The sequence below is a fragment of the Hyaena hyaena genome, unplaced genomic scaffold (assembly GCF_003009895.1).
Source record: "Hyaena hyaena isolate Hyena2069 unplaced genomic scaffold, ASM300989v1 scaffold_317, whole genome shotgun sequence".
Taxonomy (NCBI): Eukaryota; Metazoa; Chordata; class Mammalia; order Carnivora; family Hyaenidae; genus Hyaena; species Hyaena hyaena.
This window is the reverse complement of record NW_024080950.1, coordinates 1,390,306-1,417,547: the sequence shown is the minus strand read 5'-3', so window position 1 is coordinate 1,417,547 and position 27,242 is coordinate 1,390,306. Positions and strand designations below refer to the sequence as shown.

The window sequence follows — 27,242 nt, the reverse complement described above, 5'->3', positions numbered from 1 at the left end:
GCTAAACAGAAATAACATAGTGACTAAACAGGCATACTGGAGTTACAGTTTGTGATGCTGATATAAATTTAAAATATAGGAAGAATGTTAATTTATTTCATTTCAAAAAGAAAATCTGAAATTGATGAAAATTTAGGCAATAGATACTACATCCCTATCTTTAAAATACTGAATTGGGAGTAGGATATTATATACATTTGGGAACCTTTAATTCTTATAGGAATAAAGTATCAGGCTTATTTTTAAGATCTGTAACTACTGGACATGCTTTTTAAAATTTTTTTAAATGTTTTTATTTATTTCTGAGAGAGAGAGAAGAGAGAAAGAGAGAGAGAGACAGAGACAGAGAGAGTGTGTGTGTGTGTGTGTGAGCAGGGTAGGGTCAGAGAGAGAGGGAGACACAGAATTTGAAACAGGCTCCAGGCTCTGTGCTGACAGCTCAACGTGGGGCTCAAACCCACAAACCATGAGATCATGACCTGAGCCAAAGTCAGAAGCTTAACCGACTGAGCCACTCAGGTGCCCCTGGACATGCTTTTGAAGTAAGTATCTAAGAAAGTAAAATATGTGACGACTCCCTCTGGAAATAAATTTAAGAATACAATCTACCTATCAACCATCTTTGGTAGAGACACTAATTACACCTACCTCAACTCTGTACTCTTTTTTTCCCCAATTTTCTCCAGGCACATAGTCATCTGGAATAAAAGTTATGTTGTTCATCCTTCCTTGCAGTTAGGCGGGAGAACTGAGACTAAGTTCTGGCCAAAGAAAAGCAAGGGTGCAAACTTCTCACGCACTGCCCTCCTTCTTGCTGGCTAGAATGTTGATGTGAGGGACAGAGCTTGAACAGCAATCTTGAAACATGAGATAGACGCCAAATGCTGAGGTTGGTAGAGCACCTCAGCAGCCTTGTGATACTTACCTCTGAAATTCTTTTAAGTGAGAGGGAAAAAAATCTTTCTTTTTTAAAAGTCACTGGTATTTGAGGTTTTACTTTTATGCTGCTGTTCCCAAACTTAACTGATACAAATTTCAATTGTTGGCATATTACTCCTTTATTAGAAATTGTAAGTGAGAAATTATTTCAACACCTGAAGACCAAACTACAACAGAAGATTCCATGGGTTCAAGATTTTGAGACATCTTGGAAAGAGTTTTCTGTAAAGTATATCCTTTCCGTGGCATGGCAACATCACTCTTCTTTAAAAAAGTTACTGGACACACATCATTTCCACCATCACCTATATAAACAATTCTTATATAATTCACTCCCTGCTGTGACTGTTTATCTATATATTCTACCAAAACTGCATTTTTGCAAAGATTTTTGGGGCATCTATTGCAAGAATGAGCATGATAATTTTCCACAGTGAGATGACCATTGCTATCAAAAGCTGCTGGGTTTGTAAACACTTTATCAAATACATCATGAAAACCGGTAGCTTCTAAAACCCAATCTATGAAGACTGAATTTGAATCTGAAATAATGATGCAGTCAAATTTATCCTTGTTCTTTCTTATAAAGTTCAAAAGTTCCACCATCCCTAGAGTGAACGGCATTGATGTCACTGTTCTTTTCATTTCATCTTCTCTTACACCTTCATCTCCCAAATACTTAAAGACTCTGCCCATAAATTCTGTCCAAAATCCTTTTTCATAAGAATCTTGTAGTTGAATAGGAAGCTTTTTCTCTGGAGCACACTGTACAATCCAAGTGTCACTATTTTCATTTATGATTGTATTATCAAAGTCAAAAACAAGCAAAATTTTCATGATTCCAAAAGTAAATTTGGGTTACCCTGAAAAAGAAGAAATATTATTTCCTAAACATATTATTTACATATTTAGCTATTAACAAACATTACTGAGCGTTAATCTGCTAAAACAAAGGTTATAAGGGGCGCCTGGGTGACTCAGTCGGTTAAGCGGCCGACTTCGGCTCAGGTCATGATCTCACAGTTCTTGGGTTCGAACCCTGCGTTGGGCTCTGTGCTGACAGCCAGCTCAGAGCCTGGAGCCTGTTTTGGATTCTGTATCTCCCTCTCTCTCTGACCCTCTCCTGCTCATGCTGTCTCTCTCTCTCTCTCAGAAATAAGTAAAACATTAAAAAAATTTAAAAAAGAGAAAGACCACGTCAAATAAAAAAAAAAACAAAGGTTATAATAAACAAGTTAAAATAATTAAGCATTTTAAGACTGTCATTTTAGCACTTTTCCCTAAGAAGCAAAGTTCATATCTGAATATTTTAGGTAAATGGAAACAGATTATCTAAAAGGATACTAACAGTATTATTGTGTTTCTGTGGGGATGATTCTTTGAGCACTCAGAATTAAACTACAAAGTAAGCCAATGAGAGGGATACTGAAATAATTACTCTCTTACAGTTTTATTTAGAAAATAAGTAGGCTATTCACTCTCACTGTCTTTAAATTATCAGTCACAAATGTATTAGTTTGAAATATTTACAGTAATCCTTGCATTAATTAACAAGTTATGTATAATATAAATTCTCTGTATACGAGCAAGAATTCTAACCAAATTTAATGTACTATGAAATCTTGCAAAGTTTGGATAGTTTTCCTAAAAAACATATTTAGCTTGAAATCATCATTATAACTAAATGGTTGCTTGATGCTGTACTTGAATTCTAAACAAATTACTTAAACTTGGAAGTCAATTCCGTTCTTCCAGACTACAAGTAACTTTTGTTAACAATTTTCGCATTTATTTATATTGTTTTTAGATAGTTTAGTTCTGGAGTACCAAATAATCTGCGTATATGTGAAAAATCACATTGCTTATGATATGACAATTAGTTAATTCTCTGTTTTCATTTAATGATAATGAAGGTCAGTAATGATAAATCTCAAAAGAAAAGGAAAAACTAAACTGGTCAACAGTATGTATAATAATTATGTTAAAAAGACAGTATAAAGAATACCCAAGAGAAGCTACAAATAGTGTGTATAAACAACAACAAAAAACTTTTCAGAGTAACTAATATTTTTATAGATACCACAATACGCGAGGCCCTACACTAAGAACTTTACAATCTCATCATCTCACTTAACTTCATCACCCTATTAAATAGAAATTATTATCCTCATCTTAGAGATATATAAACTGAGGCTTAAGTGTTAGTTAAGTTGGTTAAGTATTAGTTAAGTAGAAGAGCTGGAATTTGGACTCAAGTCCACTTGACACTATAGTTCATGCTTAAAGTACCATACTCTAGTTCCTAAGAAATAGGATATTTATAGCCTATTAATCAGTTTAGTTTTAAAATTTTTTAAATATTTTTTAAGACTTTTTTTAATGTTTAATAATTTATGAGAGAGAGTGTGAATGGGGGAGGGGCAGAGAGAGGGGGCGTGAGGGGAGACACAGAATCCTAAGCAGGTTCCAGGCTCTGAGCTGTCAGTGTATGCCCGACGTGGGACTCAATATCACTGACTGCAAGATCATGACCTGAGCCAAGGACAGACACTTAACTGACTGAGCCACCCAGGTACCCCTATTTTTTAATTTTTTAAAAAATGTATTTATTTTTTGTATCTCTACATCCAACATGGGGCTCAACCTCATGATCCTGAGATCAAGAGTTGCATGCTCCTCCAACTGAGCCATCCAGGCACCCCTCTTATTAATCAGTTTAAAAATAAATACTAGTTGGGGCGTCTGGGTGGCTTAGTCGGTTGGGCGTCCGACTTTCGCTTAGGTCATGATCTCGCGGTTCGTGGGTTTGAGCCCCGCGTCGGGCTCTGTGCTGACTGCCAGCTCAGAGCCTGGAGCCTGTTTCAGAGTCTGTGACTCCCTCTCTCTCTGACCCTCCCCTGCTCACGCTGTCTCTCTCTCTCTCCTAGAAATAAAACATTTTAAAAAATAAATAAATAAAAAATAAAAAATACTAGCAAGGTCATTCTGACAAAAAGATGTTTAATTACATGAAAACATTCATTAGTCTCAAAGTACACACTAACCCTAATACCACATCTGTGACCATTCTGAGGTTTGAACGAGAAATCCTAAAAAGAAAAGTGAAAAACCCTAGTAATAAGAAAAAGAAGAGATCAATTAAAAATGGAAAACATGGGCGCCTGGGTGGCTCAGTTGGTTAAGTGTCCAATTCTTGATTTAGGCTCAGGTCATGATCTTACGGTTGGTGAGTTAGAGCCCTGCATCAGGCTCTGTGCTGGCAGTATGGAGCCTGCTTGGGATTCTCTCTCCCTTTCCTCTCTGCCCCTACTCTGCTTGCTCTCTCTCTTAAAATAAATAAATACAAATTTAAAAAATATTTTTAATGGAAAACATGACATTTAACCACATATATTCTCTGGTTTATAACAATACATATCCAGTAGGTAAAACTGAGAATAGAGCTTGTTGGCTCAAACAGGAGTTAAGTATTCTGGCTCACAGGGATTTAAGTGCAGAATTTACTCTCTCATAGAAACAAGGTAATAAACAGCAATAAGGTAGAGTTGACAAACACATTAGTACTACACTCCGGGCACACTTTAAACATGCTTTTCAAGCATTTCGAATTTACAATTTTTAAAAATATTCAAATGTAACTCATTGTTTGAAAACTGTCTCAAGCCTAGATTGAATCAACCAAAAGTTACCTAAATTCCTGAACTATTAACCTCAAAATAATAACATATATTATAAACTTGAAGTTAACATAACTCTATGGATTATTAATTTCTACCTGAAGGTATACTTTTCTTAATTTCAGAACTTTTTCTATTAGTTTTTTTAAAAGTTTATTTATTTATTTTGAGAGAAGGAAAAAGTGCAAGTCAGGGTGAGGGGGAGAGAGAGAATCCTATACAGGCTCTGCACTGTCACTGCAAGGCCTGATACGGGGCTTGAACCCATGAACTGTGAGATCATGACCTGAGCTGAACTCAGACACTCAACTGACTGAGACACCCAGGAGCCCCTCTATTAGTTTTTTGTCACCACTCAACATAAACCTGTATTAAAAATACTTACCTGACTTAGTATTTCCAAGACAATTAATTTTAGTTCAGAATAGAGCTTAGGTTAAATAGTCATGACAATCTTCAGTTTTAAACACCAGCCAGTTTCTAACCAACAGTACTCCTACTCTATATGCAGGGAACAAAGTCTTCTGGTTTGGAGCAAAGAAACAGAGACTTCTTAATTCCTAAAATTAATAAAAATATTTAAGATCTGGGGCACATGGGTGGTTCAGTCGGTTAAGCGGTTAAGTGTCGGACTTCGGCTTAGGTCATGATTTCACTGTTCATGGGTCTGGGCCCCGTGTCAGGCTCTGTGCTGACAGCCAGCTCAGAGCCTGGAGCCTGCTTCGGATTCTGTGTCTCCCTCTCTCTCTGACCCTCCCCTGCTCACGCTGCCTCTCTCTCTCTCTCTCTCTTCCCCTCAGAAATAAATTATAAAAACATTAAAAAAAAATTTTTTTAAGATTAAAAAAATATTTAAAATCTAATTATGCTGTTTTCTCCTCTATTAGAAAGGCACCTATTAGCAATGGGAGAAACAAAATTTTGATTAAACAAAAACCTTAAATATAAAGGTGTTATATGAATATAAATTTTTATCCAGTGGATATAAACACAAATGTTAGATTGATTATGCTGTGATTTCCAGATTTCATTGATTTACTTGTTAAATAATAGACACATTCAGTTGTCAATAAACTTTCAAAGATTAGTGCTAATCTTTAATGGAAATGTCTCCAAAACTTAAGTATGTGCACCAAAATTTAGTTTTAAGAATGTGAATCTATTTCAGGGCTCCTGGGTGGCTCAGTCAGTTAAGCTCAGGTCATGATCTCACAGTTCATGGATTTGAGCCCTGGATTGTGTCTCCTTCTCTCCTCCCTTTCTCTCTCTGCCCCTCCCCCACTCACATTCTCTCTCTCTCTCTCTCTCTCTCTCTCTCTCTCAAAAACAAACATTAAAATTTTTTTTAAAAAGAATGTGAATCTATTTTGAATCCAATTTGTTAAAAATCCAAAAGCTGTTATTTTTCTCTCCAAAAGCATAAACAGTATATATTTGGTATGTGTGCAATGTTTCCAGTGATTAACAATAGCATATAATAATGAAAACTGGAAACTACACAGATATCTAAGAATTAGGGACTGTTTAAGTAAGATATGCATGTAATAGCCAGATAATGGAATATTTATTTAGCCAGTAAAAGCTAAGATGTTCAGTTCAAATTAAACAAGGAAATCACTAAACAGTGTGTACAGTATAATCCCATTTTTGTTTTAAAAAAAAGTCTGTGTATAATGGTAAGATCATGGGTGCTACAACTTCAGCGCATTCTTTTCCTACACTGATTTTGTAGTAATTTTTTTCCCCTCAGAACAATTTAAACTCTGTTTCAGATCAGAGTACAAATACTGCCTTAATTTCACACACACACACACACAAAGAGTGGAGGTCAGACAGATAAAGAACTAACTCTAAATAGACTTAGCTGTAAATATCCATGAGTTAGTTGAACTAGGTGTTGGAAACCAAATGATATCAGAGTATCATGTCAAATAGGCAAATTATTGACATTAAATTTTATATGATTCAATACTCTCTATAACCTATTTATTTAAAACTGCAGAGAATTTTTGTTGGGAGGCAGTTCTCCATGGGTCTCTACTGGTTCTACATGCCTTACAAGCAAGGCAGTCAGCCCTCTATACTCTGGGCTGTCCTCTCAAAAATGCATATACAGTGAACAGCCTTGAAAAGGCATGCTTATTGTTCACTATAATAAAGATCATGGTTCCCTAAGCTCAGGGTTCCAGTCCTGTAATGCAACACACTCCATCTGCAGGCGACTTCTGCCTCTTCGCATCACCCTGTGGGAAGTGGGGCAAAAGTGTTGAGATTCTGGCTACTGCCACCGCTGTAAATAATTCATCTGTGCTCTAGGGGTCTGTGTCTTCTACAAAACTGTAGCAGGCTACAGTTGTTCGTGTGCAAGTAGGATAAAATCTCTGACTCTTCTGAGTTCTTGACATTTTTAGAACTATGCTTCCAAGAAAACCACCAACGCCACCAACGCTGTATGTGCAAAAGCTAGTTTCTGTCAACAAATATTTTATTAATGCTTTCATACTTACCAGCATTATTATGGTGGAACATCTGATAGAAAACCTGAAGAAAAACAGTACAACTATGTGTTAGAACCTTAACGATTAAAACTCTTACCTCCTTTCACTTTGAGTGACTCTAGTTTGGTGCCTAATATGTAGGTGTCCTAGCCACCTAGCTTATAATGAAATCATTTGTGCCTCGATGAATCACAAAAAGGATCTTTTGAAACCAAGCCTGCATCCACTCTAAACAGATTTTTGTGTTTGGCTGGTCTCACAAATACATTCCATTTACTATACTGTATTTAGCAAGCAATTTGAAATACCTTAAAGATCCTAACATCAATGTTCCGGGACATTTAACATTCCTATTTTTTTAAAAAAAATATAAGCTTCCTCTAGCTCGGATCATGGCTTAGCAGCCAAAGTCTTTACAAATAGATTTTCTGTCAATTAATTTCTGTATTTTTCTGGAAGGGAGGCCTTTGCCCTCCACCTTCCACCGGCAAGGAGGTCGGTGGGCCGCACACACCAAGCCTAGGCCTCCTTCTCCCACACACCTGCTGGCCAGCCCCGAGCGGAGGTGCAGGCACCTCGTCGGGGGTCATCCCCTGCGAGGATCGCGTTGGATGAGGATGGGAGCACCCGGTCGCGCCGGGTCCCCAAGGCTCCTCGCCGACCCAGGCCAGGCGTCTGCAGCCGTCCTGGCCTCCGTGCCGCTCCCGCGGACTCAGCCCTCCGACCTTGTTCCCGTGCCTGCCCGCGAGGGGCACCCGACCGGCACGCTGGGCCTTGACTTCCCGCGCAGGCGCAGCCCGGGTTCGCTGGCCCAAGGAGGACTGCTGTGCGTTCAGGGTTCCTCGGTGGCGGCCCCCGTCACTTCCGGCGGCGTTGCTGAGCAACCGCGCAGTTTGGCTAACACTCTGCCAGCTGGACTCCCACTCGCCCGGAGTCGGAGTCGCTTGGAAAGTCAGAGAGCGCGCCAGGGGCATGTCGTCCGAGATGCTGGTGCGGTTCGGAAGGCGCTGTGGTCAGGCGAAGGAAAACACAGGTGAGCTGAACTGTCCTTTCCAGGCACAGGCAATGTTTCTGGCCACCAGGCATAGGGCAGGAGGCAAGGTGCCAAATCAGAGTTTCGGTTACTTTTTTGATGGGTTCCGCCAAATCCAAAGCAGCTCCGTGGGCATAGTTGGGCACTGTGTAAATGCACAGTTTTGTCTTCAGATGATTGGGTAGGTGAGAAAAGTTTACAAATAGGAGCGGAGAAAAGAGAAGTTAGAGGGCCCACTTGACCAGCTGGTCTGAGCCTTGAGCTGTGTAGTTGCAGCTCCAAGTGTCCGGTATTTGCTGATTTCCCTTAAGCTTTTGTTACCCGTTGAGTTAATTGGAATATCTTCTGGAAGTATCAATGACCTCATTAGAGTCTTGACCCTGCTGTGAACTTAATGAGTGCTCTTAGGAAAGTCTATAATGGAATTGTCTCAATTACCTTATCTCTGAAGTGAAAGAGTGTAGAAAATAATGATACTTAGGTATTGTAATCTAGATGACCTTTTACAAAATTTTGATTTTTGAATATAAGTAGCGTAGGGGGACATCTAAAGAACTCTTTAGCAATTACAATGATTTTAGTTTCTTAAGTCTGTAAATTCCCAATTAATGTTGCAATGATGACCACCAGAACCGTGGGAGTTGGGACTGTCTTCATGTCATCGCCTGAGCCTTTGTAGCAATAGAGCCTCATTCTGCCAGATGCAGAGTGAGAGCCAGTCATCATCCCTCCAGTGGACACTACCGGGTATTTATGCAGTGAAGGAATTATGAAGTTCTGACATGTAGGAGAGAGACGGTAACCAGGTGACATATGGTGAAAAAAACCAAACTATTGCTCTCAAATACTTCCTTACATATGCAATACTGCAATAAAAGACTTAGATTTATGTGATAGGTGTTAAAAAATGTTTTGTGTCGGGGCGCCTGCGTGACTCAGTCAGTTAAGCATCCGACTTCAGCTCAGGTCATGATCTCATGGCTCATGGGTTCGAGCCCTGCATCGGGCTCTGTGGAGCCTGCTTCGGATTCTGTGTCTCCCTCTCTCTCTGACCCTCCCCTACTCACACTGCCTCTCTCTCTCTCTCTCTCTCAGAAATAAATAAAACATTTAAAAAAATGGTTTGTGTCATTTGGTACAAAAGTTCCCATCTGAGCCTCACTGCTAAATTATAATCTTCATTTAGAAGTAGGTGAAGGGTTCAGATATGTAGACAACATCTGTAAAACAATTATCTAAAGATTTAATGGGGTGACATCAGCCAGATGGTAGAATAAGGACATCCACAATTCCTCTTCTCTTTTAAATCAAAAACAACACCGGGGCACCGGGGCTGGCTCAGTCAGAAGAGGTTATGACTCTTGATCCCCAGGTTGTGAGATCAAGCCCCATTTTGGGTATAAAGCCTACTTAAAAAAAATTTTTTTTAAAACAACAAAAATTGTCAAAACCAACTTTCTTTTAGAACTCAGGAAATTAACCAAAGGCTTGTAACAATTGAAAAGTGTTTTATCAGGAAAAACAGATGAATCTTGGTAACAACAGTAAGGTTTTTTTTTGCATTTTAACTTACTCTTGCCCCATACTTTTCTCCTAGCCCCTTGGAAGTCTAAAAAACCACTGCAACCACAGTAAAATCCAGTGGTTTAGTAATCTGTGGAGGGGGCAGGAAAGGATTGGATCCTCTCCAAAGCCTTTTTAAAGAAAACTATTATTTATCCTGTCTCACAGTTCCCTGAAAAATCCCGCTCACAATGCTTGATTTTATTTCGCCTGACTCAGAGCTCACTGGGAATGTTTGTTATGTTTTAACAAACAAATTTAACAAACAAATGTTTGTTTGTTAAACATTTGTTAAAACATTGGCAGGGGTGCCTGGGTGGCTCAGTCGGTTAAGCGTCTGACTTCTGCTCAGGTCATGATCTCGCGGTTTGTGACTTTGAGCCCCACATTGGGCTCTGTGCTGACAGCTCAGATCCTGGAACCTGCCTCAGATTCTGTGTCTCCCTCTCTCTGCCTCTCCCCTGCTCATGTTCTGTCTGTCTGTCTGTCTCTCTCTCTCTCTCAAAAATAAACATTAAAAATTAAAAAAAAACAATCATTGGCAATTTTTTAAACATCACAGCTGCCTGAAGTAGTGATAACTTTTGGCTGCAAACAAGCTGACCAAAAACTTAAAAAGAATACCCAGGAAATGAGATGTCCACAAAGGGCTTTGAGAAGCTCCCTACATATTCCTGGGAATCCAGAAGGACAGATGTATGCATAGTGCTATACACATGCTCAGGAAATATCTGAGAATTTAGCTTTCATCTCTGGCTAAATTTGAGGCTCAGTGCAAGAAAAAAGTAAAGGCTAAGACAGAATTGTAAACTATCTGCCTAAGCGTTAAAGTCATGCTCCGCCACTCAGAGTTTCTTGGCAAAGGCTTGGAGACTTAAGGAAATTCAATTTAATTTAAGGAAACTCCATCCAATTATTTGCTAACATCTAAGCTAACCAAGCTGAGATTCCAATAAGCACATATAACAAAGAATACAGACTTTACAGATTTAGTTCAGGAAAATTACTAAACCACAACAGCAATAAAAACAAAATTTTGGGTGTGTGGGGAATCTGATGTCTAGAGTTGCCACATATTATTTAAAATGTATAACTTTCAACGAAAATAACAAAGCATGCTAAGAAATAAGTTTTAATAGGAACTGTTCCTGAGGAAGCCCACATGTTAGACTTCCTAAACAGTTTTCTTTTGTAAATTTATAGCTATTGTAAATATGTTCAAAGAACTAAATGTCAAAAGAACTATGAAAGTATTAAGAATGCTGTCTCACAATATAGAGCATATAAATAAAGAGAAAGAAATTATAAAGAGAAACCAAATAGAAGTTTTGGAGTTGAAAAGCACAATAGTTTCAATGAAGAATTCACTAAAGGGGCTCAAAAGCAGATTTGAGCTTGCAAAAGAAAAACTCCATGAACTTGATCATATGTTAATTGAGATTGTCCAGTCTAAAGAATAGAAAGAAAAAAGAATGAATAAAAATGAGCAGATCCTCAGGGAAATGTAGGATACCAAGTATACCAAGATATATATAATTTGAGTCTTAAAAGGAGAGGAGGAAATGGGTAGAAGAAAATATTTGAAGTAATGGCTGTAAACTTCACAAATTTGATGCAAAATATTAATCTATACATTCAAGAGCTCATTGATCCTCTAAATGGGATAAACTCAAACAGATCCAGAACCAGACATATCATGATCGAACTGTCAAGAGACAAAGGGAAAGACAGTCCTGAAAGCAGCAAGAGAGAACCAATGCAACACATAAAAGTGGCCCTCAATAAGATTACTAGCTGATTTCTCCTAAGAAACTATGGAAGCCAGAAGACAGAAGGTTGACATATTCGAGGTATTAGCTGAAAAATACTTAAAGGGTCTTTATCCAGGAAAAGTGTTAAAATATTTCCAGGTAGGGGACCCTGGGTGTCTCAGTTAAGCATCAGGCTTCGGCTCAGGTCATGATCTTACGATTCATGGGTTCGAGCCCCACATTGAGCTCTGCACTGACAATGCAGAACCTGCTTGAGATCTCTCCCGCCCCTCCCCCACCCCTTTCTGACTTGTGCTTTCTCTCTCTCTCTCAAAAATAAATAAACTTTAAAATATGTATATTTCCAGGTAAACAAAAGTAGCAAATTCATTACTAGCAGACCTACCCTACACATAGACCTACACATAGCTGAATTTAGGTATAACTTGATCCAGGACACTGTTCTGTCTCTCAGCTTTGCTTAACTGTATTCTCTACGTGGCGACTTGGTATGTGACAGGTAAGATGGTACCTGTGGTTCTAAATTCACCCTTTACCTCAGCAACCAATTTCCCAATCCCATCAACTTTAATTCAACCCCCAAGAAGACTCTAATTGATTCTGGCAGCTTTTCTCTCAGTATCTTTATCTCTTTCTGGAGCCACGTGATTTCTTGCTTCTGCTTTTCTCTACTTTTGTTTCATCTTCTAATAATAATAGTAAACATACTAATAGCTAATATTTATTGAGAACATTTTGTGTGCCACACATTATTCTAAATTTTTTACATATATGAGTTCATTCAATTCTTACACCATCCAAATAAAGTAGGTCCTATTAATATCTCCATTTTGCAATTAAGGAATAGAATTAAATACTTTTGTCTAGAGGGACGCCTTGGTGGCTCAGTCAGTTGAGTGACTGACTTCAGCTGAGGTCATGATCTCATGGCTCAAGTCCATGAGTTCAAGCCCTGCATTGCTACTGTGAGGCTTGCTACTGTCAGTGAAGAGTCTGCTTGAGATCCTCTGTCACCCTCTCTCTCTCGTCCCTCCTTTGCTTGCACTCTCTCTCTCTCAAATAAACATTTAAAAAAGTAATTTTGTCTAGGAGCACGTGAGTGGCTCAGTCAGTGGGGTATCTATTTGACTTTGGCTCAGGTCATGATCTCACAGTTCATGGGTTCAAGCCCTGTGTTGGACTCTCTGCTGACAGCTCAGGGCCTAGAGGCTGCTTTGGATTCTCTGTCTCCCTCTCTCTCTCTGCCCCTCCCCCACTCATACTCTGTTTCTCTCAAAAATAAACATTAAAAAAATTTTAAGTAATTTTGTCTAGATTTACATAGTTCATCTGTGCTATATTCATTTAGGATGCTTTTTAATTCATACATAGAATACCCAACGCAAAAAAAAAAAAAAAAAAAGAATACCCAACTCAATCATGTTTAAAAATAAGGTCATTTATTTGCCAGGAACTCCAGGCTTCAGGTCTAATTGATCTAGAATCATAGTGAGATCCTCATTGCCCCATGTTCCTCCTTTGTTTTTCCTTTGTGGCTCACAGAAACAGCTTCATCATAAGGCTTTTGTGGTCATAGGATGGCTGCTTATCTGGTCTTCATGCTTCCTTGTTCATATCTAGCTGGGGAGTCCCTCTCAGATGTTTCTCCCAGAAGAACAGGAAGAACTTTTCTAAAAGTCTCAAATAAATCTCTTTTCCTTTTGTTTGCTTATTACACAAATAACTATTGCCAAGGGAGAAGCAAGTACTGTTTAATGGGGCCCACCCTGAGACGGTATTCAGTTCTCCAAATTATATTGTCACTACTCAATTAGGAAGAGATTGAATAGAGTCAGTCACCATGTCTACAACTCCAAAAGAATATGCCCCAAACTATCCATTTATAGACTGCTACTTGGTCAGTTTTGAAAAAAGCTTTAATAATAACCTGTTGGGGTAGGTATTATTGATCTCAACTGTAAAGACTTGATACTGAGGCTCCAAGAAGTTAAATGACTTGCCTAAGTTTACAGAGTAAGGAAACAACCAAGCGAAGACTCAAATCTGTCTTTTGATTTCAAGTTCTTCTATACTTTACACTTAACCCCAGCTGTTCTTGAAATAATAAGAATACAATTATTGTTTAAAACAATTTCCAGGTATCATGACAATATAGAAATGTCTGAGAAAAAATATTTAAACTCTTGAAAGTCTTTAATATTCATTTTTAAAAATTTATTAGAAACAAAGAACTCTGAAGAAGATCAGGTCTTCTATCCACCTCTTCTACCTAGCAAGGTCGATCTCCGGCAGGTCACCATAATTCCACACAATGAGTGGAAAAGGATTCGAGATAGCCTTGACAGTTTGACAAGAGAAGCAGCAGGCCTTCGTGCAGAAAGAAAGGCAAAGAAAGAAATGCATTTCCAATCCCAAGAAGTGGTAAAACATTGGACTAATACATACGCAGTAAGTATTAATCACCCAGGAATATACATGCACTGCAGACTCACTCTTGTTTCTTAGTACATTTTATAAATATTTTTTACGTGTACAATATTATAAAAAATGCACCTGGGTGGCTCAGTCAGTTGAGTATCCAATGTCGGCTCAGGTCATGATCTCGCAGTTCATGAGTTCAAGCCTTGCATCAGGCTCTCTGCTGTCAGGGCAGAGCCTGCTTGGGATCCTCTGTATGCCCCCCTCACTGCCCCTCCCCCACTTATGCATATTCATGTGCTCTCAAAAGTAAACATTTAAAAAAAATCATAAAAATGCTTTGAAACACATTTTCAACAGCTTTATGTAGAAGTGACAAACAATAAAATAGACATTTATAAAGTGTAAAATTTGATAAGTTTTGATATATTTACATACCCCTGAAACCATCATTATAATTAAGATAATGAACATACTCATCACCCAAAAAAAGTTTCCCCGTACTTGACTTACCACTTCTCACTCCTCCCTGCACCTTCTCCAGGCAGCTTCCTTTCTTTTTTTCCCCAAGATTTTATTTTTAAGTAATCTCTACACCCAACGTGGGGCTGAAACTCAAACCTTAGGATCAAGAATTGCATGTTCCACCGACTGAACCAGCCAGGCGCACCTGCTCTACTTTCTATTTTAAATTTTCACTCAGCATAATTCTTTTGAAATTCTTTCATGTTGTTGTGTGTACCAATTGTTCATTTTTATTGCTGGCTAGTAGTATTCTATTATATGGATGGACCAGCGTTTGTTTATCTATCCAATTGTTGATGGTTTGGCATCAACCAAATGTTGGTATCTGAGCTATTTCCAGTTTTTGGCTATTATAAATAAAACTGTATATGAACATTCATGTAAAAATCTATTTGTGGATATATGCTTTCACTTCTCTTGGATAAATATCTTGGTAGAATGGCTGAATAATATGATGGTTGCATGTTTAACTTTGTAAGAAATGTCCAAACTGTTTTTGAAAGTAGTTATATTATTACACTCCCATAAGAAGTGTGTAAGTGTTCTATTTTCTCCACATTCTTGCCAACTTGCTATGGTTAGTCTTTTTATTTATAGACATTCTAATAGGTGTGAAGTAGTATCTTACTATAGTTTTAATTTTAATTTCTCTAATTACAATGATGCTGAACATCTCTTTATGAACTTATTCATATCTTCTTTGGTGAAGTGTTTATTCAAATCTTTTGCCCATGTTTAAACTGGGTTTGTTTTCTTATTATTGAGTTTAGAGAATTTTTAAATATATTATGAATACAAGTCCTTTATTAGATATTTGATTCAAAAATATTTTCCCCCAGGGGCGCCTGGGTGGCTTAGTCGGTTAAGCGTCCGACTTTCGCTTAGGTCATGATCTCGCGGTTCAAGCCCCGCGTCGGGCTCTGTGCTGACTGCCAGCTCAGAGCCTGGAGCCTGTTTCGGAGTCTGTGACTCCCCCTCTCTCTGATCCCCCCCTTCTCATGCTGTCTCTCTCTCTCTCCTAGAAATAAATAAAACATTAAAAAAAAAAAATTTTCCCCCAGCTGTGGGAAGGGACACAGAAGGCTTTTGGTACCTTGCTTTAGAAGCAGTGTTCATAATTTAGTCTCTTTTTTACTAGAAGAGGGAAGAAGTATATCATGACTGATATCATATATTACATTCTGAAAAAGGCAAATCTATAGGGAAAAAAAACAGATCAGTGGTTGCCAGGGGCTGCAGATAGGGGTAATGGTTGGAATAACAGGGCATGAGGGTATTTTTGGGGGGTATGATGGAACTTTCCTATAACTGATGATGCATTTGTAAACCTGTACACTAAAAGAAGGTGTGTAAATTATAATCTTAAAACCTTGATTTTAAAGAATTCCCTGGGGGCGCCTTGGTGGCTCAGTTAAAGTGTCTGACTTAGGCTCAGGTCATGATCTCACGGTTCATGGGTTTGAGCCCACGTCGGTCCTGTGCTGACAGCTAGCTCAGAGCCTGGAGCCTGCTTCGGTATCTGTGTCTCCCTCTCTCTCTGACCCTCCCCTGCTCATGCTGCCTCTCTCTCTCAGAAATAAATAAAACAGTAAAAAATGTTTTAAAAAAAGGAGTCCCTGGATCAGCAATCAGCCAACAAAAGGAAATAAAAGGCATCATAATTGGCAAAGAAGAAGTCAAACTTTCACTTTTCGCAGACAAAATGATACTCTACATAGAAAACCTGACAGACTCCACCAGAAGCCTACTAGAACTGATCCATGAATTCAGCAAAGTCACAGGGTACAAAATCAACGTACAGAAATCGTTTGCATTTTTTTACACCAATAATGAAGCAACAGAAAGAGAAATCAAGAAATTGATCCCATTCACAATTGCACAAAAAACCATAAAATACCTAGGAATAAGCCTAACCAAAGATATAAGAGATCTGTATGATGAAAACCATAGAAACCTTATGAAGGAAATTGAAGAAGACACAAAGAAATGGAAAAACATTCCATGCTCATGGATCAGAAGAATAAATATAGTTAAGATGTCATTACTACCCAAAGCAATCTACACATTCAATGCAATCCCAATAAAAATTGCACTAGCATTCTTCTCAAAGCTAGAACAAACTATCCAAAAATTTGTATGGAACCACAAAAGACCCTGAATAGCCAAAGTAATATTGAAGAAGAAAACCAAAACGGGAGGCATCACCGTCCCAGACTTTAGCCTCTACTACAAAGCTGTAATCATCAAAACAGTATGGTATGAGCACAAAAACAGACACATAGACCAATGGAATAGAATAGAGAACTCAGAATTGGACCCACAAATGTATGGCCAACTAATCTTTAACAAAAAAGAGTCTCCAATGGAAAAAAAAAAGACAGCCTCTTTAACAGATGGTGCTGGGAGAACTGGACAGCAACATGCAGAAGAATGAAACTAGATCACTTTCTCACACCATACACAAAGATAAACTCAAAATGGATAAAGGACCTGAATGTGAGCCAGGAAACCATCAAAACCCTAGAGAAGAAAGCAGGAAACAACCTCCTTGACCTCAACTTCAGCAATTTCTTACTTGACACATCCCCAAAGGCAAGGGCTTCAAGAGCAAAAATGAACTACTGGGACCTCATCAAGATAAAAAGCTTCTGCACGGCAAAGGAAACAATCTATAAAACTAATAGGCAACTGATGGAATGGGAAAAGATAGTTGCAAATGACATATCAGATAAAGGGCTAGTATCCAAAATCTATAAGGAATTCACCAAACTCCACACCCGAAAAACAAACAACCCAGTGAAGAAATGGGCAGAAGATATGAACAGACACTTCTCCAAAGAGGACACCCAGATGGCCAACAGACACATGAAACGATGCTCAGCATCCCTCCTCATCAGGGAAATACAAATCAAAACCACACTGAGATACCACCTCACGCCGGTCAGAGTGGCTAAAATCAACAAATCAGGAGACTCTAGATGCTGGTGAGGATGTGGAGAAATGGGCACCCTCCTGCACTGTTGGTGGGAATGTAAACTGGTGCAGCCCCTCTGGAAAACAGTGTGGAGGTTCCTCAAAATCCTATAACAATAGAACTCCCCTGTGACCCAGCAATAGCACTGCTAGGAATGTACCCAAGGGATACAGGAGTGCTGATGCACAGGGGCACATGGACCCCAGTGTTCATAGCAGCACTTTCAACAATAGCGAAATCATGGAAAGAGCCTAAATGTCCATCAACTGACAAATGGATCAGAAAGATGTGGTTTATCTATACCATGGAATACTACATGGCAATGAGAAAGAATGAAATCTGGCCATGTGTAGAAACATGGATGGAACTTGAGGCTGTTGTGCTAAGTGAAATAAGTCAGGCAGAGAAAGATAGATACCATATGTTTTCACTTATAAGTGGAACAGGAGAAACGTAATAGAGGACCATGGGGGAGGAGAAGGGGAAAAAATAGTTGGGGAGAGGGAGGAAGGCAAACCATGAGAGACTCTTGAATACTGAGAATAAACTGAAGGTTGATGGGGGTGGGAGAGAGAGGAAGGGGGGTGATGGGCATGGAGGAGGGCAGTTGTTGGGATGAGCACTGGGCGTTATATGGAAACCAACTTGGCAATAAACTATGAAAAAAAAAAAAAGTCCCTGGAGTGGAGTATACCATATAATACTTTATAGATATAATACATAAAATTTTCATATCCACAGGTGTTAAAGAATAAGAATAAATATGGTAAATGTGGTAGAAATGTAGTAGTAAAAGCTGTTTTGTAGGCACAGAGATTGACAAAATAATAGATCAGAAGAGTGTGCCTAGAAACAGTCACATGTTATATATGGGAACTTGACATATGACAGAAGTGTCATTCAAATCAGAAGGGAAAGGATTGGGAATTCAAAAACTGATACTGAGATAATTGGCATATGAAAAAAATGAGATTACATCCTTATCATATTGAAAATACAAAAATGAATTTCAGCTGGATTAAAGACCCAAATGTGAAGAGTAAAACAGTAAACTTTTAAAATATATCATAGAATGTCTTCAGGATTTTAGGGTGAGTAAGGTTTTCTTACAGTATTGAAAGTATGACCCAACAAAGAAGAAGAAAGACTTCATCTGACATGATGCATTGGATAGAAGTAGTTAAAGGAATAAAAGTAGTAATGTGTGTGTGTGTGTGTGTATAAAATGTAAATATAGAAAGATATTGCGGGGGGGGGGTGGTGCCTGGGTGGCTCTGTCAGTTAAGTGTCTGACCCTTGGTTTTGATCTTGCAATTTTGTGGGTTTGAGCCCTGTATCAGACTCTGCACTGACAGTGTGGAGCCTGCTTGGGATTCTCTCTCTCCCTCTCTCTCTACCCCTCCCCCACTGGCACTCTCTCTCAAAGTTAAAAAAAGAAATTTGGAAGCAAACTAAGAAACTAATAATTGTGGTCATCTTAGAGACTGCTGATGGAAGTTAGGATTGGAAGGAGAGCTTCACTGAACACCTTTGCCATATTTGGGGGTTTGGGGGCACCTGGGTGGCTCAGTCAGTTAAGCATCTGACTCTTGGTTTTGATCTTGTGGTTTTGTGGGTTTGAGCCCTGTGTTGGGCTCTGCACTGGGAATGCCAAGTTTGCTTGGGATTTTCTTTCTCCCTCTCTTTCTGCCCCTCTCCAGCTCCCACTGTCTCTGCCTCTCTCAGAATAAATAAATAAATTTTTAAAAAAATTTTAAAAATATTTTGGGTTTTGAACCATATAAACATGTTAGCTACCAAAAAAAAAAAAAAAAACCTCTGGTTTCTCTTCAGATTGTATAAATCTTTTGCCTTTTACCAAAAAATTTAATTAAAATATTAGCTTATAAGTGTAACATCATATTTTATTTATTAATGATATATGCAAATAGAATAAACACTGATAATGAACGGCTCATATTTCATTATATGCAATGTGAAATTTTGTAAAATTAAACTGAAAAAGGAAAACACAAGACTGCTTTTTTCTTATTGCAGGGAATGAAAGAACAGAAACTTGAAGCCAAAAAGAAGCGTGATGAAGAAATAGAGGCAGAAAGACAAAATCTTGATGTGGAAGAAGCAATATACAAACAAGGAGAAAGAAAAAAGGCTATTGAATATGCAAAGCAATATCAATTTTACCAGACAGAAAGAGTGAAAAATTTTCATGTACTACTTGGGTTTTCTTGAATTTCTCTATATATTTAACAAATCTCTTTACATATAATTAGACTTTATTTCCTTAAAATGCCGCATTTTTTTTTTTTTTTGTAGTCAGGACTTCTTCTTAGTAGAGTTATGAAAGAACGTGATGCACAGATTGAATCCCAAAAGAATAAAATAAAATCAGATAAAAAATGGGAAGAACAATTAAAACTCAACATTGAAAAGGCTTTTAAAGAAGAACAAGAAAAAGCAGAAAAACGACGCAGAGATAGAGTGGCTCTTGCCAATGATCATTTAAAACAGTATGTATATATAAATTACCTTTTTGGTATCTTATTTTTCTCATAAAAGCTTTTTTTCTGATTATAAAAATAATTCATGCTGAAATACTAAGTAGAAAAACTACAAAGAAAGTTTAAAAATCGCTATTACTCCATTACCCAGAGATAATATATAAGTTACTATTGTCACAATAATGCTACATAACAAACAACCACACAATCTAGTGGCATTCAACCAAGCATTTCTCATGCACCCATGGGTTGGTTGGGCTTGGCTGCACAGCTTTTCTTCACACTGCAGGACTGGCTGGGCTTGTTTCTTGTTATGCCTATAGCTCTGATCTGTTCTATGTGTATTCGCTTTTGAGGTACAGGATGAAGGGACAGTGGCCATCTGAGGGAAACTTTTCTTGTGGTATTGACAGAGATGCAAAGAATGAGCCCAAGCTTGCAAGAATATGGCTAAACTCAAAGGCAAAAGTCAAGGAAAGACACTTGGTCTATTATAAGCAAATCACATGGCCAACCCAAACAACCATGGAACAGAAAAATGGATGGAAGTGGGAAGTGAGAGAGTGAATCTTTTTAAGCAATACTAATCTACCACAGTAATCTGTTATTGTTTTGGTATATTGGTATATAGCCATACAGACTTCTTTTGGTGGTAGTGGTGGAGGGAGTCAGATTCACTGAACTGTAATTTACATTTACTAATGAAATACACTTTTTAGAAAGCAGATAGCTGTAGAACGATCCCTAAATCAAGATATAGAATACTTCCATCGTCCCAAAAGTTCCCTAATCCCTTTTGAACTAAGTTCTTTTCCTTACCCTGAGACCCCGGCAATCATTGAATGAGTGATACAGACTTTTTTTTCTGAGCGTATATTTTATTTTTTCATTTACCAGTATCATGAGCTCTTGCTATGTCAGTAAATAGAAATCAAACCTGAATGTTTTTTTTTAATGTTTATTTTGAGAGACAGAAAGAGACAGAGACAGAGAGAGAGAGAGAGAAAGCATGCGTGTGTCTATGAGCAGGAGAGGGGCAGAGAGAAAAGGAGAGAGAATCCCAAGCTGTCAGCACAGATCCTAATGCAGGGCTCAATCTCACTAACCACGAGATCATGACCTGAGCCAAAATCAAGGGTCAGACTCTTAACTGACTGAGCCACCCAGGTGCCCCAAACCTGAACTTTTTTAAAGAAGTAGGTACTATATAAAAATCAGCAGAGGGTATTGTATTTGTGCATAATTTTACTTACTTTTCTAAATTGCTGATACATGCAAATACAAAAAGGCACAAAGGGAATTCAGTGAAGTCTCTTCCTTGTCTACCAGCCACTCTGTATCTCCAATGTGAGGCTTATGAGTTTCTTTATATTATAGTTTGAATGTGCATAAATATATCAAAAAATTTTAAACAGTATTCTACTTTTAAAGAAAAAATTATTTTTGTAATTAACTATATCATTAATTTGCGACCAAACAAAATTAAAATTAAAATCACTAGAAACTCTTTTTAATCCAGAATCGGTGCTGTTAATATTTGGGAATATAATTGTCTATCCTTCAAAGTTATTTTTTTTAATTTTGCAAATAATAAATGAATATATACTTGTTTAAAATTCAAAACAGCAAAATTTATAGTAAAACTGAAAAGCTCATCTTTATATACACCTTTCAGTGTCTCTTTAAGTCCCATTTTCTTCTTCATAAATAGCCGTTATTTAACGTTTTGTGACTATCCCTTCAGAATGTTTTATTATAGTTACTAATATTTATATGCAAGACATATTTAAATATGTTTATATATTTTTACCATGGATATTCTACAATGTATTTTACTGTGTCTTCAGTTTTTCACTCAACAATATACCTTGAATATCTTTTTTGCCAGTATATAAGAATCTGTCACATCTTTTCAAATAATCATATTGTACACAAAGAATGTACCATTATTTATTTAACTATATTATTATTGAGGGAAATTTGGATTTTCCCTCCTCCATTTCTTTTTTTTTTAATTTTTAAAATATTTTACTTATTTCTGAGAGAGAGAGAGACAGTGTGAGCAGGGGAGGTCAGAGAGAGAGGGAGACACAGAATCTGAAACAGGCTCCAGGCTCTGACCTAGCTGTCAGCACAGAGCCTGACATGGGGCTCAAACCTACAAACCATGAGATCATGACCTGAGCCAAAGTCGGATGCTTAACTGACTGAGCCACCCAGGCATCCCTCCCCCTTCCATTTCTAAAAATGCTATGGTAAACATCCCTGACCATATTTATTTTGTAACATTTGTACAAAGATGTATTTATGTAGCATATATTTCTTGAACAGAGCTTGGATTTTACATGTGGGGAGATACTGCCAAATTGCCCCTTGAAAAGGCTTTTACGTGTATAATCATCAATGATATCTGATTCCTTTTTCTTTATGTTATCAATTCTGAACAGTAGTTTTGTTTTTCTTTTAGAACTTAATGGACTAAATAGTAGAATCTTTTAATTTATATTTCTTTTCATTTCTAGTGAGGCAGGTTACTTTTTCATGTGTAAATATTCATCTGTTTTGGTTTTTGTTACCATAAATTGTGTACTCCATTGTTTTCTTGTGTAGGTTCATATTGATATGTGTGTTTGTCATTGATTAAAAACTGATTAATAAGCAGTTTTTACATTTGCTGGATAATTATCTTTATTAGACATATTGCAGATTTTTGTTCTTTTCTGAATGGTTTTAAAAAGATTTTAAAAATCTTTTTAAAGATTTTTTAAAAAGTAATCTCTACACCCAACGTGGGGCTCTAACATACTACCTTGAGACCAAGAGTCACATACTTGATATATATATATATATATGTATGTATATATATATACATATATATATCTTATAGGATGTATATATTTATTTCTTATAACCTGAGTGACATAGATATCAATCCTCAGGATATATGTGTTGCCAAATTGTATGTTCTTCAGTTCTTAGTAAAAAGAGAAGGGAAAGCTTTGGATTTCTGTAATGTTTTTCTTTGTCAGTGTAGAGATCCAAGGGTTTATGCAAGTTAGGGACAGAGCCATTGGCAGAAGGAAGCAAATATTTTATATTTGAGTGAGTCAACCTTTGACAAACCTCTTTTATGTTGGCTGTTGCAGCTCAGAGATCATTGCATGTAGCAGACTGATCTCCAGGAATCTACCTGGCAAGTGCTAACACCTTCTCAGGCCATCCACCTGTAGCCATTGCATGTAGACCGTGTTCAGGCCACGGGATCTTCTTTCCATGTGGTCTTTGGCAACAGATTAGAGGTTCCAGCAGGTTTAAGGTTTGTTTGAGTTGTTTCTTTAGTTTATCTTCAGTGCAGTATAGGAGATGTTGACCAGGTTCTGAGGTTAGCACAAATTCATTTCCTTTTCATGGTGCGCTCTGTCTTTGTGGATGACAGCCAAGTATTACTTATCGTCATTGCATTCTCAAGTGCCCTATTATTTGTTGAAATCTCTTGGAAACTCAAGTATATATATAGCTAAGACTTTGCTTTTATCAGTTTCTTGCAGTGGTGTAGAATTTCTCCCATTCTGCTGATTGTATTATGGGGAGTTAGGAGGGAAGGATATTTGACATGTGGACTTGGGTTCCCAGTTTGGTTCCAGAAGTCCTGTGTCTTAAATTTATTAAGAAACATTTAATTCTGTAATTGAAAACAACAAAGGAAAATACAAATCTATTATAATTTTTTTAAGTATATGAAGTCACAAAATTACCACCAGTGGTATTCTGTTGAATGTTGATTCATGTATCAGTTTTATACAACAGAATGCATGCCACTTAAAATACTGTTAGGAATAGTAATGAGCCCATAAAAAGCCTCTTTAGGCCAACAATAGAAGGGGAATACTAACACTCATATTAATCTGAGTAGATACAGAGGACCATGTGGTAGAAAAAGAGAAAAGAAGGAAAGTTTTTTCCTGCTTTCTTGAATTATTTAATAAGAGAGTTTCAGGGAAAAAAATTAAAATAGGCTATTCACTTATTAATTAGTAAATTCATTTATCCAATCATCCATTCATTGTTATAAACATTTTTTTTGGACAATCTCCACTTGCCAGCCATATTCTAGTAACTGAGAATGTGAAGATGAATGCAATTGTCTTTTTTCTTAAAAAGTCCACAATCTGGGGAGGAGGCTATAAATATGGAACAAATACAGCATGATAGTAGATGTTTTGAAGAATATATGTACAGAATGTGTGGAAGCATATAAAATGGACATCTCAGTTCATACTGAATTATGAAAACTGAGTAGGGATAAGTCATGCAAATGGGGAGTGGAGAAGTATTTTAAGCAGAGGAAATAACATGGGTGAAGGGCCAGAAGTGAGTTAAAGTATGGGGGATTTGGGTAACTACAAGTAGTCAAGATGATTATAGTAAGAGGACAAAGAGGGTAATGTTAAAGATGAGATTAGATATGGGGCTCCTGGGTGGCTCAGTCAGTGAAGCGTCCAACTTTGGCTCAGGTCATGATCTCATGGTTCGTGGGTTCGAGCACCATGTTGGGCTCTGTGCTGACAATTAGCTCGGAGCCTGCAGCCTGTTTTGGATTCTGTGTCTCCTTCTCTCTCTGACACTCCCCTGCTCACACTGTCTCTCTCTCTCAGAAATAAATAAAACATTAAAAAAAAAATGAGATTGGGTAGAGGCAAGGGCCATGTCATGGTGTGCCTTAGAGGCCAAAATTTGGAATGACTTTCCACTTTGAACAAAGACCATATTTTAACAGACACATGAAAAAGGAAATTGGAGGATACCAAGAAGTCTCTTTTGCATGCCCTATTAATTGTATTACCAAGTGTTATTTAGGTATTACCTGGTGGTGGTTTAAAATATGCACACTCATTCTTTGATACTCCTCTCTTCAGAGAGTGGAGTCTAATTCCTTCCTCCCTTGAGTGCAGGCTATACAGAGTAACTCATTTCCAATGAAGAGAATGAGTAGAAATGATGAAGTGTGACATTCTGAGAGAGATTAGCATATAAAAGGCATTGTGGCCTCCTCCTTCCTATCTTGGATCACTCTTTCTTTAGTGTGTCATGATGTAAGTACATTCAAGCAGCTCTATGGAGAGGTCCATGTGGCAAGGAGCTGAGGCCTCCCGTCAAGAGATATGTAAAAATGGTTTCTCCAGCCTAAGTCAAGCCTTCAAATGACTACTGCTCCAACTAATATCTTGACTGCGACCTCTAGAGAACTACCCAGCTAAACCACTCCCAAATTCCTGAATCTCAGAAATGGTATGAGATAATAAATGTTTATTGTTTTAACCCACTAAATTTGGGGGTAATTACTCAGCAATGGTTAACCAAAACACTATATAGCTGCTTCCCTGTGCCTGAAACTGAGATTTTTCACACATTTCTAAAACAATCTCTAGACTGTGGACCTGGTCAGTCTATTCTATTTTGGGGCTTTGAGCAGTATAAGAATCTGCCTCTGGCTCACAGACCAGTGGGCATAATGAGGATGGGGCAAATGAGGGACTCTAGTGACACCAAAATCCCCAAATGGAGGGATTTTGACCAAGAACCTTAAACATAATTATTGAAAAGAAATTTAACAGTATCTGTAGACATTGCATATAATTCTGTTTCTTTCTAGGTAAGTCTGTCTCTATGAAGGGGCCCATAGACCTTGCTTAAGAACAACTCAGTACCTATTAATCTCATCAACTTCCCAAAGGAAAAATCCATTATAGGATAGTCTGTATCACTTTCCCCTGGACAAGATCATCTATGGTAAAAGCAGAGAGAGAGGAGGGCTTAAGTGACCACAGCCATTCCTACTGATTAAAAACACATCCTAAATCTAAGAACTTCCAAATTTGTAACTCTAGTCTAGACCACTCCTTTGGGTCCCAGCTTCATATACAACTGCCTTTAAGACATCTCCATTTCCATGTCTCGTAGATATCTCAAATTTAAAATGTCTAACATGAAAGTATTTATCCACCACCCCCATAAAGGACTTGCCAGTGACATCCTTATCCCCTCAGTTGTCCAAATCAGAAACCTAGAAATACACCTTAGTTTTTCATGTTCCTTTATTTCCCACATCAAATCTATCAGCAATTCATGTTGAATTTTTTCTCCAACATGAATCTTAAAGTTACTGCTGTCATCTTAGTCCATGACACCTTCATGCCCTGTAAAATACTGCATCTACCTCTTAACTGGCCTCCTATTCTCTCTTCCTAATCCCTTCTTCTTTCATCATCCAGAGAGATTTTATTAAAAATTGATCATATTGGGATGGCTGGGCTCAGTTGGTTAAGTGTCCAACTCTTGATTTCAGCTCAGGTCATGATCTCAGTTTGTGAGTTTGAGTCCCATATCCAGCTCTGTGCTGGCAGCATGGAGCCTGCTTGGGATTCTTTCTCCTTCTCTCTCAACTCCCCCACCCTCTCAAAATATATAAATAAACTTAAAATGATATTATTCTCCTACCTAAAACTTTTCGATAGCTTTCAATTCATTTAAAATAAAATGGAGGGGCACCTGGGTGACTCAGTCAGTTAAGCATCAGACTTCAGCTCAGGTCATGATCTCACAGTTGGTGAGCTCACTCTTCGGGTGAACTCAAGTCCGCCTTCAGGGTAGCTCCAGCCCTACGCTGGACTCCACACTCTCCATCCCTCTCTGCACCTTGTGATTCTCTCTATGCTCCTCACTCACTTGTGCTCTCTCTCAACAAGATAAACAAACAAATAAATAAAATGGAAACTTGACCATCTCCTGCTAAGCCTGGTATGATCTGGCCTCATCTAAACCTCCTTTCCTGCCACTCCTTCCCCTTAGTTATTGTATTTCTATCATACTGATCTTCCAGGCCTTGAGCACCTGTCAAACCTTTGCTTGCTTCAGGGCCTTCCCTCATGTTTTTCCTACTGTCTGGAATTTTGTTCTACCATTCTCATCTGTAGGCTTCTCACCAGCTCAAAGAATCTTTTTTGCTTCTAAGATTTCTAACAAACTAAACAATAAAACATTTTTGCAAGTCTCGTAATTTAAGGGCAAGCATAAACCTAGGTTAGCTGTAGACAACATGACTTTTTTCTTAGCTCCTCCTCAAGAAAATGATTGTGGCTCTAAAGCTGCTTACTTTGTACAGATGAATCAACTGGGAATTTCCTGTCCTGCATTAGCTTAATAATACCAAAGTGAACTTACCAGCTCACTTAACTGTGTAGTCCTCCATGGCACGGGGAAGGGAATTTTCTCCTCTGAAGATGAGGATAAGACGCCAAGAAAATATTCTTTTGGATTGGGTGCATATGAAAGGTTTATTCCT

The 27,242-nt window shown here is 37.9% G+C and overlaps 2 protein-coding genes across 4 annotated transcripts in view; one reads left to right on the top strand and one right to left on the bottom strand.

Annotated features, from left to right (window-relative positions):
• Positions 1-1,033: 1,033 nt before the first annotated feature.
• Positions 1,034-7,920, bottom strand: PHOSPHO2 (phosphatase, orphan 2). 3 transcript variants are annotated; one of them, XM_039248825.1, is made up of 4 exons: positions 7,657-7,920; positions 7,124-7,157; positions 5,002-5,176; positions 1,034-1,802 (listed from the first exon to the last, which is right to left on the bottom strand). In XM_039248825.1, exon 4 carries the CDS (start codon positions 1,774-1,776, stop codon positions 1,051-1,053), a length of 726 nt encoding a protein of 241 aa, XP_039104756.1. In that variant the 5' UTR covers positions 1,777-1,802; positions 5,002-5,176; positions 7,124-7,157; positions 7,657-7,920; the 3' UTR covers positions 1,034-1,050. The 3 variants fall into 3 exon arrangements, with proteins under 3 accessions (XP_039104756.1, XP_039104755.1, XP_039104757.1); XM_039248824.1 differs by lacking the exon at positions 5,002-5,176; XM_039248826.1 differs by lacking the exon at positions 5,002-5,176 and having other exon boundaries at positions 7,690-7,920.
• A 97-nt stretch (positions 7,921-8,017) lies between these two features.
• Positions 8,018-27,242, top strand: part of CCDC173 (coiled-coil domain containing 173) — a 33,942-nt gene continuing 14,717 nt past the window's right edge. Inside the window, exons 1-4 of the mRNA XM_039248828.1 lie at positions 8,018-8,147; positions 13,704-13,930; positions 19,437-19,610; positions 19,716-19,909. Coding sequence (XP_039104759.1) covers positions 8,087-8,147; positions 13,704-13,930; positions 19,437-19,610; positions 19,716-19,909 — 656 coding nt within the window. The 5' untranslated portion in view covers positions 8,018-8,086. The remainder of the gene's footprint in view (positions 8,148-13,703; positions 13,931-19,436; positions 19,611-19,715; positions 19,910-27,242) is intronic.